Here is a 22,112-nt window from a genome sequence, read left to right on the forward strand (position 1 = left end):
TTTCCAAACACACACATTTTTGTCCATAGATCTATAGGTGAAAAGTCCAGCCGCCTCATGACCTTCTGTGCTCTCTCTCTCACACACACACACACACACACACACACACACACACTTTCCTCCTCTGGCAAATGCGGCTGATTTGAAACAGAACCATTTTTTATGAGATGCAGCCACAGTCTCTTAGAGAATAAAACACACACCGCAACTGCAATGTAGATCAGAGCGGCTCTCCTCCCCTCCCCAGATAAATGCTGCGCTCGACCTCTCTTTTCCCCAAGCAAGTATCAAGTTGTCAGCTGCGCTGTGAGCATGAAAAATGGGAGAGCCCAGTTTGCCTCAGAGGAAGTTAGCATTGATAGTCGGCCCGCAGCGCATTGTGTCTGTTTGCCGGAGCTTTGGGGACTTGTCTTGCTCGTGTGGTGCTTCAAGGGGATGAAACAAAAGTGTGTCAAGTGCAAATAGACTGTTTGTTTCTGTATGTGTGTGGCTGATCGGTGAAATGTGTATTAAGCGTGGCTAATTTCATGTCACATGACTGAAATGTCACATGACATCAAATGAAAATGTGGCTTTCGGTAGTACAGAGGTCAACTTATCTAGATCTATCTTTATACATATATATTTATATATACAGTATATATACACTTTATTCAACAAGGATTCATTAAATTGTTCAAAAGTGTCAGTAAAGACATTTACAATGTTATACATTTCACAAGGACAGCATTGTCCTTTGTTTTTGTAAAACATACAAAATAAACTTGCTGTATTTTTTTGCTAGTTGTAAGTAATGTTGTATATTTACCATAACAATGTAATTAAAATTGTATTTATTAAAACCAGTATTTCTCCTTGAGTTTTAAGTATTTAGATTTATTACAAAATAATACCTATAAGAATGCAGTTACAAATTTCTGATTGCATCTATTTTATTCGTGAACTGATGTTCTGCTGTCCTTTTTAATAGTCATATTTTAAGATGATCAGTCATTAAAGCTCAGTAAACACTGCAGATGTTATGATGGTCAGAGACACACAAGGAGATGCACCTTTAATTTCACTGATATTTCACACAAAACCCCCCCATCAGATTTCAGTTTTCAGTCATATCAGGTTTGATTTGACGTTACATAAAGCGGTGATATCTAAGTGGGTTATTTTTATTTTATTACTTACTTTTTAATTAGTCTTCCCATTAACTATTTTAAAGGGGTGATGAACTGAGAAATAACATTTTCCTTGAGCTTTTGATGCTAACCCTAACCCTAACACTCTAACCCTAACTAACTCTAACCCTAACCCAGTCATCACACTATAAGAATATTCTGTAAGTTTCAGAACTGAAAACAGTCCAATAACAGTTAGTCCAATAAAAGCTTTTATACTACAGGGCCGTTGAATGCTTGAATCTGATTGGTTGACAAACGTTCTGAGGTGTGCAATTATTTTCAGGGAACCGCACGGCTAAAGTAGTTCCGGCAGGTCTTGACCTCATTACAGTTCCATATCACTTCGCGTAGTCAACTGTAATAACGGAAAAGAGGATACAATTCATAACAAGAGACACTGCAGCCCCATGCGCTTGATCTACAATTTTCAATGTCTAACTTCACAATCAATGGAAACATGCAGTTTAATTTTAATAAATAAAGTAGGCTATACAGTCCTATACATAATCAATAAAAAAATAAACTGAATATTTAAATAAATTGATAGTCCTGTTGCACGGGTTTTCGTAATTATTGAAGATAATATAACAAATAAATAAAATTGATAGGCCTATAGCCTACTTGTTAAAAGGGCTTTGTGTTTCATTTATTAGTCTAGTCTACTGTCACTAATAGAAAAAAAGAATGAACGAATTAATTAAAACGAATTGAATTAATAAATAAATAATAATATTGACGCACATGCTTCTCTCTAAGGCCGGTTATGAATGTAATTTGATACTTATGACTGATCATGCACGCGTTTTCAGCGCGTTCAGTCTGTGTTCACAGCGGTGTTTTTAATCTGCTGCATTCACAGTCAGAGAATGTTTCTAGTCGTTACGTGTGTGTCCAGCATTACCAGCATTACTCTGCTATCAGCGGCTCAAACCTCCGTTACTAACTCTAAAGTGACGTTTTGGAATTAGCAACGGAGCATGGGTTTAGATGCGCAAGGAATTAGTCCTACATACAAGAGCGTTTTAATGACAAAAACTTTACAAACGTCTTGAAATACATCATCTGAACAATATTTCGAGGTGTGGTAACTGTAGTATAAGCGGAATAATTGACTCCAGGCCGTTGAATTATTATAAAAATAATGCACACCCGAGGTGTAACGGCCACTCCGCTATGCGTCGTGACCGCATTACCACCTCGGGTGTGCATTATTTTTATAATAATTAAACGGCCTGGAGTCAATTATTCCTTACTTATTGACACCAGGCACAGCGAACGACTATGGGGATCTATGACGTCATAGGATATCAAACCCCGCCTCCGCAGAAAAAGATTGACGCCCACTTCAACACTGGCGGTTTAGCCCCTCCCACCGATTCGCGCATTACATGAAACTCATTATAATATGCAAAACTGTTATCCAATTATAGCAGTGGGTGTTTACTTCCAAGTCTTCAATGCGGCACGCCCATAAAAACCCAGCGTTTTAGGAGATAGGCTCAAAACCAGGAAGTAGAAAATAGCCTATTAGTTATTCATTTGTATGTTTTTGAATGTGAAAACCAAGTGAACGTCATAAGCTGACCTCAGACAACAATATAATTTTTTTTTTAAATTTCATGATCCCTTTAAGGATGCGGAACACCAAGAAAAACAAGAAGCATTTATAGCATGAAGAGCCAATCATAGCGTGATAGTGGCATTGCCTCCTATCACATGACTTTTACCCATTCAATCTCTATTACCCCCCATCAAACCAAACCCACGGCACACCTTATAACTTTTTAATGGCATTTTTCATAATATTGGAGTGGTCTTGTGTACTTTGGATTATTTTCTCTTCCAGGTTTTTGAGGAGGCACTGCCTCCCTTGCCTCCTCTAAGGAAAGGCCCGTGGAAGTAAAATATATAGCTAGACATCTTTAGAGAAACATTTTACAGTGCATGCAAAGAATGTACACATGAAAGCTTTAGTGATTTTCTTATTTCATATCATAAATCCATCTACAATACAAATTCACACTGTAAAAGTCGTTTTTTTTTCTTCAATATCCTCACCCCTCTGTGTCCGTGTGAGTTTCCACAGAGTTTCAGGTCCAACAGATTGATTGGTGTCAGTATAGTGTCTGGCCACTGGAGAATGGACATCTGTTCTCCTCATGTCACTCCAGCACTCACTGATTTTTAGTTGTATGCCGGTCTTCCGTTTATATAGAGTTGTGCAGGGATGATGTATTTTTGTAGGCCAAAACCCAGAAACGATAGCATTTTAGCACTTCCGGTTCCATTGTATTTAAATCAATAGGCTTTTCGAGCGGGTTTTTGGTCAAATGCCTGAAATAAGGTCTTTGGAGAACACAAGATAAAGATATTTTCACGTTTTATTCTGACATAAAACACATACCCCCTAAAGCGTTTACTTGACTTGACAAGTGGTTAAATGGGACTAGCACAGAGGTTGTCTGGGACATTAAACTACATTAAACAGTTAAAGTTATAGTCCGCTTTTACAGCCTCATTGTGTTTATAATCATGCTCTTGCAAACTATTATAACTCAAACTTTCAGGGAAAATGTTTATTAAATAAAGACTAAAAGAGTTGTTGGAATCTTAATGGTGGTGACGTTGAAGTCATGGTTTAGTTAGTTTATAGCTTACATTCAGCTTTTTACTTGGTGGATGTATTTAGGCTTCATAATTCATACAAGTCGTGTTCATTATCATGATGAACAAAACATGCAAGAATCAAACGTTTAGGTTTGATTTTCTGCAATAATCCAAAAGCCAATGGAAACATTTTTATTGTCTTTTAGTTGCGGGAAGTGGGGTGATGCTGACTTATGGGTTGACCTACAAAAAAAAAACATAATCTCAGCAGTACTCTAGTAAGTGTCCCAGCTGATCTCTGAGGTTGTGGTCTCTGTAGTAGCTGAACTGCGGGAGATCTTTGAACTTGTTCTCACCAGTCTCATCCATGCCAACTATGAATGGTGTAGGTGGTACAGCGAGTCAGCGACCTCCATTTTGTCTCGTCATGGCTCCAGTTTTGGGAATGGTGTTAAAGCGTTAGTCCACCCACTCACCCTCATGCCATCCCATATGTATTGTAAGCTCTTCAAATGGTCCTTTATTGGCATTTGTGGTTCTTATATGGAGATGGTTTGGGCATGTTTGTTTTGCAAATGACTTACCATCTTACTTCAGTTATTTTCTTGATTCATTTTGCCTGTTAAAATGTATTGTTCAAGCTTCTGTTTCTTTCACTTTTCATTCTATTGCCTTATTTTATCTTTCATTTAATAGCATAGCACATATTTAGAGCTGCTTATTCAGGGCTCAATAAACAAATAAAATAAACTGTGCTTTTCAGGTACATCATTTAAATAAAGTAATCAAATGTAAAATAGCACTGCATAGTCTTGTATAAATTAAATATAGATACATTTTTTATTAAAGTTTAAAAAGTAATTCAGTCAAGAGCAGTGATTTCTTTGTCCTTTGTTGTTTAATTTAACATTAAAAACACAGCAGCGGGAATATTAGGCTGCCGTCCCTTTAAGAATAAATACATGGATCCAATATACTGATACACATGCATTTTATTTCACAACTGTTTACGTTCACTTGAGACATAACCAACTATGTTTACTAAGACACTCGTAAAGAAGGTCGTTTTTTTACACAATTTTGTGTGAATTCATGCGTTCAAGCGCAAGAAGACGTGAAAAATAATTAAAAGCGCAGTATTTAAATCGCTTTCTGGGCGTGCGCACAGCAAACTTCACACCCCTACTTCATAGTTATCCTTCTCTGATACATCCATTCTGATCTCTGTTTGCTCTGTTGTCGTGTTTCTTTGTCACAAGCACTGTACTGTACATGCTGTATGATATCGGTTGTTGTATCATGAGTATGAGTGCAGTATCAGGCCCAATACCGGCAGTGTTGTAGTCGAGTCACCAACTGTCGAGTCCGAGTCGAGTCTCGAGTCCCAGTGTTCGAGTCCGAGTCCAAGTCACCAAAGAAGAGTCCGAGTCGAGTCCGAGTCGAGTCACCATTACCTGAGTTCGAGTCCGAGTCGAGTCTCGAGTCCTGTGTTCGAGTCCGAGTCCAAGTCCGAGTCACCAAAGAAGAGTCCGAGTCGAGTCCGAGTCGAGTACACTGTATTTACTTTTGTAAAAATTTAAATAAGTTTAGAGATTTTCATTGTAAAGGGATTAAACAATGTTGCGGTGTCCAACTGAGTATGTGTGCCTGTGAGGAAAAATCAAGAGAAAAAAGATTGACGATGTAAAGTAATTTAACAGTTAACAATAAAACGACAAGTTTCTTCTAGGCTTGGTTTCTTCCTGAATTAATCCGTTTCTCCCGAAATAAATGCAAGTAAGAGGTCGGTGAACTGGGAGAAGAATAAAGTCCAGGACTCGAGTACTCCATCACTGAATACCGGTATATGGTATCGGTATCGATGCATCCCTAGTTATAGACCTTACAGATGAATAATGGCATGCTTCAGGAATGTGCCTTCAGGCATCTTGCATGACTTTCTTTTTACTTTTTGTTTCATACACGTGTTCAAATATGTTAAAAGGCCACTTTTGTTGTTTAAAGTGTTGTTATGTCTGTCCCTGTTGCGTTTTATCAAGATCTACTCACAACTTGAACATAAACAAAACTAGTTGAGTCTGGGGTTAAAGAAAAAGTCTGCCTGACATGGAGAGGTGATTAAACATACAAAAACAAAAACAGTTTGTCCCCCCTTTATTCATAGGAATTTTAGCATTCAAAAATCAACAACTTTAACATTTCAATCCCTATCCACTGGGAAGCTTTGGGGATTCCCGGATGAGTAGGGTAGTAAGGTATTTTTCAAGCAGACACTGATGGTTGAAGTTGAGGACTGCAGTGCTGTGCGCCTGTGCCCTCTGCATAGTCAAAACAATGATTCAGCGCCTAAGTGTGACGTGACTCTTATCTGTCTGCCCGAGTGTCTGCCTCCAGGTTTCATTTTCTCAGTACGTGTTTACCGAAGAGCTTCTGACTAATGTAGAGCCATGCCCTCCCTGTGCTGACGCAAAGAATAGTATGTCTCTTTGTTCATGCCTTTTTGAACAAGCATGCGTGTGTGTAGGGTTGGGCGGTATGACAGTTGGGGGAGTGGGGTAAGATGTGCCACATTTTACTTAAAGGGATAGTTCCCCCAAAAATGAAAACTCTGTCATGATTTACTCACCCTCATGATGTTGTAAAACCTGTATGGCTTTTTTTTATTCTGCGGAACATAAAAGACAATATTTTGAAGAATGTTTTTGTCTATACAGTAAAAGTCAATGGGGTCCAAAAATTGGACCCAATTGACTTTCATTGTATGGACAAACCCCCCCCCCCCCCCGATTATTTATACCAAGATATAACATTTAATAAGATACCTACTTGTGACCATATTTGTTACCTCATTAGTGTTTTCAAATACATTTTACAGTGTGTGTGTGTGTAAGGCTGTGTGCTCCGGTGGGGGATGGTGCGGCAGCAGAAGGCTGTTATCGATGCTCTGATCTGTCTGTCAGGGTTTGGTTGGGGTGCATGGGGATGGGATGGCAAGCTGCTCATGGGACAAACACCAAGGTTAGACAAGGGCAACCCAGCCCAGTGCAGCATGAGGACGGCCCCTCCCAAATACACACACAAAATGCCCTTCAATCCTATCGATTTTTGTTGAAATAACGAGACGCCATACTGCTTTGGGGTCAGATTGCTGATGCCACTCAGTGCTCTGCCGGGGACTGCTGCTCAGCATCCCAGAATCCCCATGCTCATCGCCATGGCAGCATACTTGAAGTCTGTTACCCGATACAAGCCTGATGGGACCCAATAAACCTTTGGATTGCGGGACAGGTTTTCATGCCTCAGGTTGTAATTAATCAAATAAATTGATTAACAAATATATCAATTTGACTGTAATCCTTTTTAACAAATAATTATAATAACAACAATATAATAATGTTAGTAAAACTAAATTTTTTAAGGAATACCACACACATTTTTTTAACAGTAAACCTATGTTTTGCCAAACTATATAAAATGAATTATATTTAAATTTGATTACATTTTAAAATATTAATTAAATTGTTAATGTTTTATGGCTCAATTGGATTATTTTTTGATAATTTTGTATTAAATCATAAATCCAGTGCAATTAAGGCAGACAAAACAGAATTTCTGTTAACGTAAAACATTTCATAGGGCCCTATTTTTGTAAAAATGTTAATACATAATTAAATTATTAAAGTTTTATGAATTCAATTTACTAGACATGCTTTTTGATTATCAACATTTAATGAAATAATTCAAATGGAATCAAGAAAAAATTTAATATGTAATTTGGGATTTTATAGGACCCTAAAAATTTTTTTTTTATAAACTTTTAATAAGTTGTTAAATAAAATGTTCATATTCAGACATGCTTTTTAAAAATAAAAATAAATATATAATTTAATCCTTAAATCCAGAATCCATTAAATATTGGGTGGGTGGGGGGTGGGGGGATTGGGGAAAATATGGTTTTCATAGGGCCCTATTTATAGACTATTCTGCATATTAAGATGAGGTAGGAGAAAGTATTCACATTAAAAAAATGCACACTTTGTGTTTATTCAATAGCTTTTTATGCTTGCAGACTTCTACAGCATACACAGTTGGCCATGTTATAGTACAGTATAATTGAAAGTCACAATTTTATAAGCATAAAAGCCAGAGTTGAAAAATCACCAGGTTATATGAAACTGAGTCATTGGCTGCATCCGAATAAGCCTACTTCCCAACTATACAGTAGGCGAAATCATAATGAGAAAATAGTCTGTTTTAATTCAAAGTATTGATAAAACAGTAGACGAAAAGTACCCAGATGGCCTACTTTACTACAAGCTTATGAGGTGCACATCCACTGGACACTTTACTATCCCATGAGGCCACAGAAGAGGAGCTGTGAATGGCAGTGAAGGAATACAACTGACAGCGTACAGTAGGTCACAAGATAATGACAACATGACTGATGCAGTACGTCCGGATTACATTCATACTACATACATTCATACTATATAGTATACTTACTTAGCGGTCGTGAAGTATGACAAAATAAGTAACTACTCAGTGATTATGCAATTTCAGACAAAGCAATAGGAACATTTTTCAACTTTGTGAAGTGTTCGTAGAGCCTTGACTAAGTCCACCTTCTCAGGAATATTACCCTTGGACGTTAATGCCCGGTGAGATCATCCGCTCAAAAAATAGCACCGTTATCGCATTTATGTCACTGACGAATGAAAAGAGGGATGTAATTTTGCTCTGTGCGCGGTGTGCTCGTAGATCTTTATGTAAATCTGTCTTGGCTACCGGGAGTGGATGAAAAGTGAGTCAAAATGAAAATGGAAAGCGCAGAGAGCCTCTATCCATCATTGTGTCATTTACGTCATCAAGCTCTAGCTATTCGCTTCTCCGCGAAAGAGACACCTGGCCTCTTACAGAAGGCTGAATGGATGAGAAAACGGCACAATCCTACATCAAAATGTATGTTTATCAGCAGGTGAACTTTCTCTTTAGCCATAGAAGTTAAAAGCAATGATTCAGACACATAAGCTGTGGTTCTCAAGTGGGAGATTTGGGTTCGTTGCCAGCTATATTGTGTACTGATCTCATCCCCCCACATTCTCCCCAATAATGTCAAATCTCACTTTAACTTTCTCTATCCAAATAGAAATGGCAAAAGTGGTAAATCAAAATAATAAAATAATGTCATTCCAAACCTGTAAGACTTTCGTTCATCTTCAGAACACAAATGAAGATCTTTTTATTGAAAACTGAGTGATTTCTGACCCTACATTGACAGCTATGCAACCACCACCTTGACGCTTCAAAACGTTCATAAACCGATTGTAGAACGAATCCATATGAATTGAACGGTTTAGTCCAAATTCGACTCGATTGCTTTATATGATGAACAGATTGAATTTAGGCTTTTTTTCCCACATAAAAACATTCATCAACTCACACATCAGTTAAACAGAAGCTTACAGTAATCATGCTTGCTTGAAGTGCGAGAACCAATGAGGTTTATTCTCGTGTTACGCAACATGTTTGAGCGTCCGCAAGAGCCAATGAGGTTTATTCTCGTGTTACGCAACATGTTTGAGCTTCTAAAGAGCCAATGAGGTTCATTCTCGTGTTACGCAACATGTTTGAGCGTCCGCAAGAGCCAATGAAGTTTATTCTCATGTTACGCAACACGTTTGAGCTTCTGTAAGAACCAATGAAGTTCATTCTGTGTTATGTAGGACGTTTGAGCTTCTAAAGAGCCAATGAGGTTTGTTTTTATGCGGCAAGCAGGTTCGGTTGAGCTTCTGTTTCTGATCAATGTTTATATGTGAATAAAAGCCTAAATTAAATCTGTTTATATAAAGCGATCGAGTCTCTTCCGATAATTTGCACTAAACCGCTCTATTCATATGTATTAGTTTTACGATCTCTTTAAGCATTAACGTTTTGAAGCGTCAAAGTGGTAGTTGCATGGCTGTCAAAGGAGGGACAGAAATCTCTCAGATTTCATGAAAAATATCTTCATTTGTGTTCCGAAGATGAATGAAAGTCTTACGGGTTTGGAACAACATGAGGGTGAGTAAATAATGACAGACTTTTCATTTGAACTAACCCTTTAATAAAAAAAACTATTTAAAATGAATTTAAAAATGCTTACAATAGTAGTATAAATTTAATTGAATTAAACAATTTCATTGTTAAAACGAGCATGTCCTGAGCCTGTTCCTAAAACATTCTTAAAAACATTATTATCATTACTAGAGACTAAGCAACCCACAGTAAGTACACACTGAGAAAGTTCTTTATCCGCACTATAATCTGTTTCCTCTAAATGCACTTCATGTCAGAATCAGCTCTCACGTTTTACACTGTTTACCTTTTCATTCATGAGCTTATGCGCAGTCAAAACACACTGTGTGTGGCATAGGACTTCTCTGTCTGTTGATACTCTCACATAAACAGTTCCTTTTTTAGTTGCCAAGCATCTCAATAGTAGTGTCTTGCCTTGTGTTGGAATCAGTTCCTAACGTCCGTTACTTCTTTTCTCTTTTCCTTTATGTTGTCCATGTTGATTAATTACCCCTCGGCTGTATCGCTGGCCAACCAAAACGTCAAAGAGAACCCGAAAGAAATCTGTCCAAAGCCGCCACCTCAGCACGAAGCCTTTGTGATTCCTGACCAAACAAAAGATGAGATGAAAGGAGGCTTGTTCAGACAATAACATCTGAAAACAAATGCATCTCTTCTGATGACGCTGGTCCCATTAGGCTTAGCATCTGCTCGAAAGCTTACTTGCAGACAGTAGTCGTATGCATTGTTCAGCTAACATCGTGGGCTTGTTATTGTGGATAAGCTGAAAAAAAAGAGCTTCTGGTTTTGCTATTTGAAGATGTTATGCAGGCAAAAGTCTCCCACTCAAGATTATACTTAAAGGATGATAGAGTACACTGTTGACTAGACTGAAGTTCCTGTCAAATTACTGCTCCCTTGACTTCCAATTTCCAGTTCTCTACTTCATGTACTTCAAGTCATGTTGTCTGTAACATAGGGTTGCTAGGATGTACCACACACTGCTGAACAATGAGATCATTGAGAGCCGGCCCACAAGTGCATTCAATTAAAAAGATGAGACAATTAAAAGTATGAGTGTAACAGAATATTTAATGAGAACAATGTAGGGCTGACTTTTTGTTATCTAGATTTGATCAGATCTTAAAAGGGCTCTATATTACAAGTGGTTGGAGGGTATGGGGTTAAAAAGTTAGAGGGATTGGTAACGTCAACCAAAAAGTAGTCTCAGATATACAGTGCTATGCATAAGTTTAGACACCCATGCTAAAGTTGGACATTTAAGGACACCACTTTTCTTTGTGAATGAATAATGTATCGTAAATAAATAAATGTTCTTCCTTAAAACACAGGGTGCATAAGTCAGGACACCCTTATGTTAAATTCCCATATAGGCAGGCAGAATTTTATTTTTAAAGGCCAGTTATTTCATGGATCCAGGATACTATGCATCCTGATAAAGTTCCCTTATATGTATTATTATTATTAATATTATGTATTTATGTATTTATTTATTTATTCATTCATTAATGTATATATATTTAGCTTTTTTTAAATTAAGTTATTTATTTATTGCTTTAATTATATTTTTCTTTTTAAAATAAAATTATTATTTATGTATTTATTTATTGATATAATTATATTTTGCTTTAAGATTTATTTATTATTTATTTATGTGATTATATTTTTTTTAAATAATTTATTTATATATAATTATTAATAATATTTATATTATTTGTATTGTTTATTCATTATTTATTTAATTTTTTTTGCTGTACAGGGTGTAACATGGAAATAAAACAAAAACACAAAATACAATAATTTAAAAACAAGAAAAAAACAAAAAAAAAACAAGGACCTGTGTCCCAAATACTATGGGAAACAAAATCTCGAGATGCAATTTGTAAATGGAAATAGAGGATTCTAAAAATAATAATTAAAAAAATGCATCAAAATAAAAGTGTGAGTTGATAGCTATGGCCAATTTTAATTTAAAAATTATGGTTGTGACATTTGGAATGTTATGCCTTTAAGGGGCACTATAAATTAAATGAAAAATTAAAATGATAGTTCAGATTATTAAACGACATGTTAATTTATAATTGAATAGGAAATTGCAATGTTAATTGCAGCTGACAAATAGTGCTGAGGTTATTATTTATATATATATATATATATATATATATATATATATATATATATATATATATATATATATATATATATATATATATATATATATATATATATATATACAGTGCTATGCATAAGTTTAGACACCCATGCTAAAGTTGACTAAAAAGAGGAATAAAAAATCATCTTTTGGAAATTGAACTTAATGCCTTAATTTAAAAAAATAGGAAAAATCCAACCTTTAAGGACACCAATTTTCTTTGTGAATGAATAATGTATCGTAAATAAATAAATTTTCTTCCTTAAAATACAGGGTGCATAAGTTTGGACAACCCTATGTTAAATTCCCATAGAGGCAGGCAGATTTTTATTTTTAAAGGCCAGTTACTATATGGATCCAGGATACTCTGCATCCTGGTAAAGTTCCCTTGGCCTTTGGAATTAAAATAGCCCCACATCATCACACACCCTTCACCATACCTGGAGATTGGCATGGAGTACTTTCCATAAGATCATCTCTCAATGCAAATCAAACCAGCTGTTAGGCTAACTGAAATAAAACCATGCCAATCTCTAGGTATGGTGAAGGGTGTGTGATGATGTGGGGATATTTTAATTCCAAAGGCCAAGGGAACTTTATCAGGATGCAGAGTATCCTGGATCCATATAGTAACTGGCCTTTAAAAATAAAAATCTGCCTGCCTCTATGGGAATTTAACATAGGGTTGTCCAAACTTATGCACCCTGTATTTTAAGGAAGAACATTTATTTATTTACGATACATTATTCATTCACAAAGAAAATTGGTGTCCTTAAAGGTTGGATTTTTCCTATTTTTTTAAATTAAGGCATTAAGTTCAATTTCCAAAAGATGATTTTTTATTCCTCTTTTTAGTCAACTTTAGCATGGGTGTCTAAACTTATGCATAGCACTGTATATATATATATATATATAAAACAAAGTGACTAATAATACGTTTCATTTTAATAGAAAATGCAAATACAAATGGCACCTCGCTATACCAGCATTGATAGCTCCTGGTTAAACTGGATTATGGTGGTTAGTGGATAAAACGCAAGCAATAGTGCACCGTTTAGTGAATTGACCCAGTGCGTATGCTGTCTGTCTGTCTGTATGAAACACTGTCTGTCATTCCCCCTTGACCAGCACTTTGGCTCTCACCTGACCTCTGTTTATCTCACAGCTTTAGCACACGCTGCTACTGTAAATGCAGCATAGGCTGGAGGTGCCCTGGGCAGCAGCTCCTGTAGGAATGAAATCACCCCAAACCAGATGATTTATTGGGCCTGACAAAGCACGGCTGTCCCGCCAATTGATCAGTCAAAGCTACTGATTCTAATGGATGCTGCTGTGTGGTCAGAGGCACGGCTCACATGATGCACAGAGGCATGAGAGGGGGTTGGGGCAATGTGATCAAGGGGCTAATACTGGAACATGATGCTCATTTTAACCCCTCTGTCGGTTCGTCAACCTAATTTACTTCCTTTTCTTGCAGCAGCATGTTTGAAATTATTGTGGATATTTCTGTTATAGCTTCCCTGTTCCCCATGACGTTCCCCATGATGTTCAACATCTTGAACCAAAGACATAGCATAAGGTGGCTTTTGGCACATTGGTTTTTGGTAGCTGATTGTTGTTGGTCCGAGGTGGTTTACCAGCCCAACTCAGCTTGACCAAAATGGTCAAACAGGTCGACCACAGCACCGCCATATGGTAGTCCAGCTGATCAACCATCTGGACCAACTTGGACCAGTTAATGACCATAAGTGATACCATTTAAACCAGCCGAATGTTGTTTTTAGTCAAATTGAAGTCATTTATAATAGTCAACATTGTGCCAGTGCTGTCAATTGTGCTTAAGTTGTACTAAATATACCTAAATACTCATTAGTACTGTATTTTCGCCCGTTTGATCGGCCGCCAAATCTCTTATGCACACCTCTCCTAAATGTCTGCACCATAGATAATGTGCATAAGTGTAATGTTTTGGGTTAGAACAAATGTCAAACACCAAATATTAACAACACCAGAAACTTTAGCAGCTTAGATTTTCCTGTTCTTCGGTAAATGGATTGGATACAGCTACTGAGATTACTCTAATTGGGCACTAACATACTAGACGGCTGAATGGATGAGCACATATGAATCATAACACCGCCAGTATTGTTGTTCCCTGATAAGCCATTCCATTATGCTGAAGAGTAACCCCAAAATGACCAGAGATGCTATTAAGGGCTGACGTCAATCTCATTAAGGAAAATGGATTCTCCCAATTTAGGGAATGCAAATGGTTCCTGGCATGCCATTTGGGATTTGACGTATTGTCTGAGTGTTCATGGGACCCGGGAGACAATAGCCGCCTGTTTTGTCTGGCCGTAGGTTGTGGTGCAGAAGTCAATTTTCTGGACTCTGCCCTCGACCCCTGAAGGCACTTTTCCTTAAGTACTGTCTCTCACAGACACTGTTAGGGAAATTGCTTTTCACTTGTTTTAACCAGCCAGGCATAAAGTGAGCCGGTCACTCCGTCACATGTAGAAAAAAGTCCTTTTATTCATATCACTTGTGGAGATATAAGCGTTTTTGGTTTTGATAGTAATGTGGGTGTTTTGAAGGAGCACAGAAATCATTCCCGAGATCAAATGGCATTTCGTTTTTATCCTCTCGCCTCTTTGAACGTGTTTTCCTTTTTCTCCCCTGCACTGCATCCCTCCCACATTGAGAACGAATTTTATCATTAGGTCATGCCTAATTTTGTATTCAATGTATATCACATTATCCTCTGTCCTTGGATGACTTTTGCAGCGAGGCAACATGGACAGGAAATGAGATCAAGATAAAGGCTGCCTTGTCCCTCTCTCCACACCGGGCCTACTAATTTTGGACTCCTGAGACCCAGCAAACTAATTGTATTTGATTGTGATTGCCCTACGAATGCGACAGAATGTGATGCATATAGGCTACATTGGGGTTCGGATGGGGAGATCTCAAACTGAACATGTCTGTGCATTTTCTTAATCTTAAATTATTGTAAAGCTAAAATCTCCAAATTTAAGTTAAGATTTTTTTTTTTTTGAATGTGGTCTTATATGGACTTTTAAATCCATTCAGGCATTTCTTTAAAAAAAAAAGTGAATAAAACCTTGTTTTGAGACCTTTAATGAAACATAGGACAAGGTCAAGGTTTTTTTTTTTTTTTTAAGAAACGCCCGAATGTGTTATTTTATATAAAAAAATTCTGCTCATACTGTATGACTGGATGTGTTTTTGATTCTTGTCTGCATATTAGCATTGTTACATCACAAGATGTAAAATAAATCTCTGATGTCCCCAGAGTGTGTGTGAAGTTTTAGCACAAAATACCCTACAGATATTTTTATATAGCATGTTAAAGTTGCCACTTTTTGAGGGTGAGCAAAAACGCACTGTTTTGTGTCTGTCCCTTTAAATGCAAATGAGCTGCTGCAGAGGGCGGGGTTTCAAGAGCTCGTGTGTTAGCAGCTGCGATTACCTCACGCAGACAAACTAAAATGTTAGAAACTGTTCTGCTTTTTATATTTAAACGGAGTCAGACAAAGATGGAGAGACTCAAGAAGAAGTGACAACATGTAGAAGCAACAGGACGTCTCTGAATGGTTAGTTGATGAATTTATGTTGTTGATGTGGAGTTTACTATCTTCAATTAGCATATTCTGTCATGATAATCTATAAATCGCTCATATAGGAACTTTTGTAATATGCACACAGAGTGACTTTCTATTGCATGTGAAAAGATGGATGCTACAGTTTGAACAGACTCACAAATATACTCTTATACAACAACTCTTCCTCTTCTCAACATGGACTGCGTGTTCCCGGGGGCGGGGTTTATGTAAATATTAGGGTTGGTGATGTCACTAAACCCGCCAGGAATGTTGTGTAGTTCCTACCAGCCGTTTGTTGTAGTCCTTAAAAAACGATTTCTTTAAAAGCAAATATCTTCCTTTGCTTTGAACTTTAAGCGTTGTAACTTTGCAGATGTTGTTTATGCTCAAACAGCAACGTAAAAACTTCATTTAAAGTCAGCATGAAATAAAAAAATCCCCTATTTTCTAAATGCATGTTATTATGCTTTGCATTTTTGATGTTGAGGGTTTCAATAAAAATCTCATAATTCAATATACAACGGTGAAAAAGATTAGTGACATACGCAGGACTTCTCCAATTATTTATTCCACTTAAACCCCGCCTTTTTCTTACAAGATCTGCCTCCATCCAATCAAAAGTCCCTCCCTGCCCTACCTTTTTTGATAATCTATTTCACGCAGGTTTACGTCACAAAATGGATGAAAAGATATGTTGCCACTTCCATTTTATCGCGGCTTTAAAAACCACCTGTTTTTTTCTCGTTTTTTTTTTTTAAATGGAAGGGAATAAACCCACAGCGTCCGATTTATGCTAGGTTCAGACTACACAATGTTTTCGTATGTTAAGATAGTCACTGTGTCAGATTATACGATTTTGATTCATGTCGTGTCGTAGATAAGAAACATGTCAGACTACACATTGCTTCCTGACCAGTCATCATTTGCCGTCTTTAAACGATGTGTGTAATGTCATCGAGAAGGCGGAACTAGCGGCTGACTTCTGGAAACAAAGGCGTAAACAAACAATGGTTGTTCTAGCTAAATGCTAATTCCAGTACTCACTGGGTTGTTGAAGCGCCTCCGCTATCGGCATTATTTGGTCAAGCCGATGCGTAGCAGAAGGCATATTACTCATCCTAATTTTATCTTTGAGCAATCATAGATCCTTGATGGGTTGGGTTCCCTATACCTTGTCATTCTATTTGCCATTAGCTTCAAGATAATCAAACACAACACAGCCGTGTGCCATTCCTTGCTCTAAAATGCCTTTACCTCATTGCATTAGTCCGTATTACGTGACAGATGCAAACCATCTCAATCTGAGCACCTCATTCCCCTATCTCACTTTCCCCTCTCTCAGAGGAGGGTCACAGAGTGCTCTCCTTCACCAAATCAATACAGTAATGGCGGTTAGTGGACTCTGAGCTCCCTGTCATGGTTGAGCGCGTATACAGAGCACTCTGGAGCAACTAGAGGAGCGCTGCGCCATGTAGCCCTGGGAGCTTTGGGCTCCTGAGAAACAATGGGCTAATTGAAGACCTTCAGCAGACCCCTGACACTGTGGCCAGGCCTGGTCGTGCTCTGTTGTTCAAAAGACAGGAAAAAAAGAAAGACTATCTTCTGTCTTCTCTCTTTGTGCATCGCTTCCTGTGCCCCAGGCAGTGATGTGACCTTATTTATGACACAAAATCACTCCTATCCTCTGTACCGAACTGTTGTCATGTGCATTGCATTCAGACCCCAATGACCAACCAGAACTGAGAAGAGTTGTAACATCTCTTGTTATGTTTGGAAACCCTATAAACTCTCAACCTAGTGCTGCCTACTTGGACATTTTTTTTAAGGCATCACCAAATCTAAAGCTGTCTCAAACTGTAGACAAATTTTGCTGCATTGTAAGACCTCATTTTGGCCAAATTGGCAGCGTGCATCTTTACAGATAAGGCAATCCCAGAACGCACTGCAACATACTCAGTGGAACAAAATGGACGACAGAGACGAAGGAAATATAATTTAATAAACATAAGAATTAAGGTTAATTGGGACACTTATTCCCCATTCATCTCAATTGCAAAAAGTGTCCCAATCAACCTGAATTCACCCTACTTGTAATATATGAATTCCTACAAAGTATCAATACACAGTTCAACCTAAAAATATGCTAATTAATGCAGTATATGCTATGTATTTTATGTGCTTAGAGTATCACAATAACTATGTAACATGGAGACGTCAAACACTTGTAGTTCTATATCTTTGTGTGCTATGTATTTTTGTAGTTATTAGACTAACACATTAGCTTTGCAACCTGCTAACAGAAAACTTTGAGAGTCAATATTTGCATGTGCTATGTAATTTCGTTCTTATTAGAGTATTACTTTAACTTAGCAACATGTGTACATCAATCTCTTTCAGTCTTTCAGAATTTCAGTCTGTGCTATGTAGCCTACAATATTTTTGTGCGTATTAGAGTATTATGTTAGCTTAGCAAGGATATTTTGTCATCCAGAGTCTTATAGCTCCTCCCCTTTGGCTACATAAGGAAACATGCAACATTTGAGGGCATGAACTCTCCACATTCCACACTTGTTTTTCCGGTTAAATAAGTGCAGGTGCATCATCCAGGTATTTAAAGTGCACTTTTTCTTGTTGGAATTTTCAGTGTAAACGCACTATTTATACTACAGAATGGCTCAGAATAGTACACAGATTGGGACACACATTTGGTTTTCCATATTTTTCTGTGTTATGTATTTTTGTGCTTATTAGAGTATCATGTTAAAGCTACACTGTGTAGGATTTTCTCCCATCTAGCGGTGAATTGTATATGACTACCAACTGAATATTACTTTCTAGCCCCTCCCATTCCGAGGGCGTTTTAACTACTACGGTGGCCGTATTATTTCAAATCTGCCGCGAGTAATCTCCCCCTCGCACTCGTCATGGTGCCACTGAGTGTAAAAACGCGAAAGGCGAAGCTTGAATTTCCAGGTATGTCCCTCTTTGGCTAATGTATTTTCAAGATGGAGGCGTAACATGGCTTCCGCCATTCAAACGACTCGCTCGTATGTATTATAAATAGCAGATTCTACGCTTACGAGAATACTTGATTAGTTGGTAGACGTAATTATACATTAATGAGCACATATCATTTAGAAAGAAAGTGTTTTTTGCTAAGAATCAACTTAAAAAATTACACAGTGTAGCTATAAATTAGCCACATGCTAATATCAAACTATTGAGATTAACCATGTGTTAGTTAAGTCACTCATGCACTTCAAAGAGTGATATTTGCAGGACGAATGTTAGCCGAGTTAGAATGCTGCCTTTGTAATCTTAGTTTTAAAACGTAGAAGAATAGTTCAGTGTCTAATGTGCCCACCAATCCCCAGGATATATGGATAGAAGTTTTGCAGCAAGTATGCAGTTCAACAGTGCAAGTGCAGTAGACCTGCTTTTCCGCCCACTCTACCTCCTCATTCTGTCTCCCTTTCTTTGTCTGTATGTCTTTCTCTCTCCCCTCTTACTCTCTGCCCTTCTCAGGGGCAGATCGGAGTGGTAGTAGGAGGAGGGTCATATGCACTTCCTGGTTTTGGCTCACCGCCTGGTCTATTTTAAGTTCAGAGGCCTGAGATTTTTCTTTAGCGAACCCATACAGTACAAATCATGGATGTCACAGAGAAACAGCCCAAAGCAAAGGCCATGCTGTTCACATAGCGCTGCGATGACGTAGAAAACCAGATACTGATCAAGTGGATTAACTTGCAGCTCATGATCATTTCTGTAGTCTTCTGTACGATGCTGTTCCTGTTCCTCGTGAAAACCTGATTGAACATATTGAATGCATACATGGATATTACTGCCCAAAACCCTCAATCGACTTCTTTTCCTGACTTCATTGATCAATGCGGGAAAATAAACGAAACGTGGCTTCTGTTATTGGACTTCATAGATCTGAAAAAGCAGCATGTTGCTCAGAGTCAATAAATCAAATACTGTGAAAATCTCATGTTCAGATGATCAATGCCCTGGCTGCTTTTGTGCCTTTGGTTTCGCCCAAGGGTTATGAGGTGACTTAAAGTGTCCTAAAATGAAAGCAAAACTGGTTATTCACATTCCTAAAGGTTTGTTTTTCTTGTTCCTTCTTATAGATGAGAGATCATCCACCACCCACAATTCCCGTTCCTTGGCTACTGATGTGGGTGGCTCTCTGGCTCCACTGATCGGTGAACGTAAAACGTCTGTTCCCGCCCACTCCAGCCAGCCAATGCTGTTCACATTCGACATACCTATACGCCACTCCCATAGTCCTCTGTCTAACAGTGCTCCTCAGGACTACCTCTTCCTCCATCAATGCATGAGCCGCAAAAGTGAGAGTGCACGGTAAGAGCCATGATGTCTGGGGATGTGCTCATGTTACACCCCTTATAGCTTACAGACCAAAAAAGAACTAACAAGATATTGTGTTCAGTACTGGAAGTACTTTGGCATAATCTATATTATAATTTATTATAAAATACAAAATATGATTGTATTAAAATGAAAATGCTCATTCATTAAAACAAATAGCAAAGTCAAGTGGTGCAACCAACAAAGATTTCAACGTCAATAAGTCTCTTAAAATATATTTTTTAGGACAGGCAAGGTTAGTTCAGATTGTAAAATGTCAGGTGGTGTGACTCCCTTAGAACAGAATATACATAAACAAGCGTGTTTGTTAAAAAATACTTTTTACCTTCAAAAATATATTTACAATAAAAAATAATAATAAATGCACATCAGTCCAGCACCTGTGTTTCCAATGATTCAGAGATGCTCATCAGGTTCAAGCATCTCAGCAGATGGATCTGACTCTTCCACTCACACACACACATATTCATCCATGCAGAGTGCCAGCATCCAGAGACAAATCATCCTTCATATAAAGAGCCGTCATGTACTGATGTATGATCTCTAGAGAACCCTGCATAAATCAAAAAATGTCATGAAAATTAGGCCGGATATTGATAAACCATTATGACAGAAAATAGTTGCTGATGTCACTGAATTGTAATGCTCCGGTGGTGGGCAACAACAGAAATAATACAATGTTTGTTCACAAAACTGTCAGTAAATGACTGGGCCATAAAATGTAAAAAAATGTATATGCAATATCGCAATGTTAATGTATTTGGTCTTGGTGGACTAGATCTGCATAAATAGACATACATGAATCCCATAGCAGATCTAGGCAGGTGGAGCTGGGGGGGGTTTCAGAGGAACTAGTTACAGCAAACAATGAACCAGACTGTTTAGTGTTGAGCAAGCAATCTCATTGGCTCCAGGATTTGCAGAGGCCAATCAGCTTGTGCCATGCAGTAATTATGAGATTGCTTGCAGATTGCATGTAGATTGCTCGAGAGTTTCATGGATGAACTATATATATATATTTTGTTTCTGCATTATAGTAATTTCCCACATTATGAAATTATATAAGTATGCTTATTTGCCATACAAATAATATTACACACATACACATTTTTTTATTTTTTTTATTTTTGGGGTAAAATATGACCTGCATTTAAAACCAGTACAGACATACCAGTCTATACTGGTTTTAACTCATGTCATCTGTAACTGGGAATTAGGAAGATTAACAGCGATATTAATGTTATTGGGTCATAAGCGAAATCGTTTTCAACCTTAAACAAACCTAAGAGACCTTCTTACAAATACGCTGACGTATTGTAGTGTTTGCAGAAGGATTCACTTACAGGATGTGCTCATCAGTCACTTCACCCTGATTCTCTTCCTTTGATTATAATCCCAGTGAAATAATGCCAAACGAAACAGTTGTGCTGTAATGCCTCCCACTAATCAAACCATGTTTACTATACCTATCATTCACAAACTAAGTCTCTTCACACAAATATTTGACCTATCCCATAAGTTCAAAACCTGCAGAAAGAAAACAAACTGTGTACCAGCCATGCCAGTTTAACTGGGGGAATGTCCATGATATTCATCACTACCAATACAGTGTCATAAACACTCTCCATCATTTACTAACAGACTGACTGTTCGATAGATTTACACAGCAGACTGTTAAAAAATGTTTGAGCTAGGCATAATATATGAGAGATTATATGAGAGACTGAGAATCACTGCCTCCAGTGGTGGAATCTTAACATTACACACATACTCTTTTATTTTTTCTTTACTTATATCTGTATACAGTATACAAATGTGCTGCATGGGATATCCGTATGACTTACTACATTTTCAAAATACGCTGCATACACAGCACATTGCATGCAATACTGTATAATGCAATGTGCTCAACTTGACCTTCCATTTGTAGTGTGATAAATAAAGTGCATTTTAGGAAATTATAAAATACAACACTTTTTTAAAATGTGTATATGTTTATACACGCTTAAGCAACATAATAAGGTCATGTGACCTCAAAGCTTTTAAAGTACATTTTTAATTCATTTTATTAATGAGATTTTGAAACGGGTG

The 22,112-nt window shown here is 37.5% G+C and overlaps 1 protein-coding gene across 2 annotated transcripts in view; it reads left to right on the top strand.

Moving 5' to 3' along the window:
- Positions 1 to 22,112, top strand: part of gab2 (GRB2-associated binding protein 2) — a 508,732-nt gene that overhangs the window by 473,322 nt on the left and 13,298 nt on the right. For both annotated transcript variants that reach the window (XM_079608811.1, XM_079608812.1), the window contains exon 3: positions 19,763 to 19,994. In XM_079608811.1, the coding sequence (XP_079464937.1) occupies positions 19,763 to 19,994 (232 nt within the window). The remainder of the gene's footprint in view (positions 1 to 19,762; positions 19,995 to 22,112) is intronic.

The sequence above is a fragment of the Phoxinus phoxinus genome, assembly GCF_949152265.1.
Source record: "Phoxinus phoxinus genome assembly, chromosome: 4".
NCBI classification, from domain to species: Eukaryota; Metazoa; Chordata; class Actinopteri; order Cypriniformes; family Leuciscidae; genus Phoxinus; species Phoxinus phoxinus.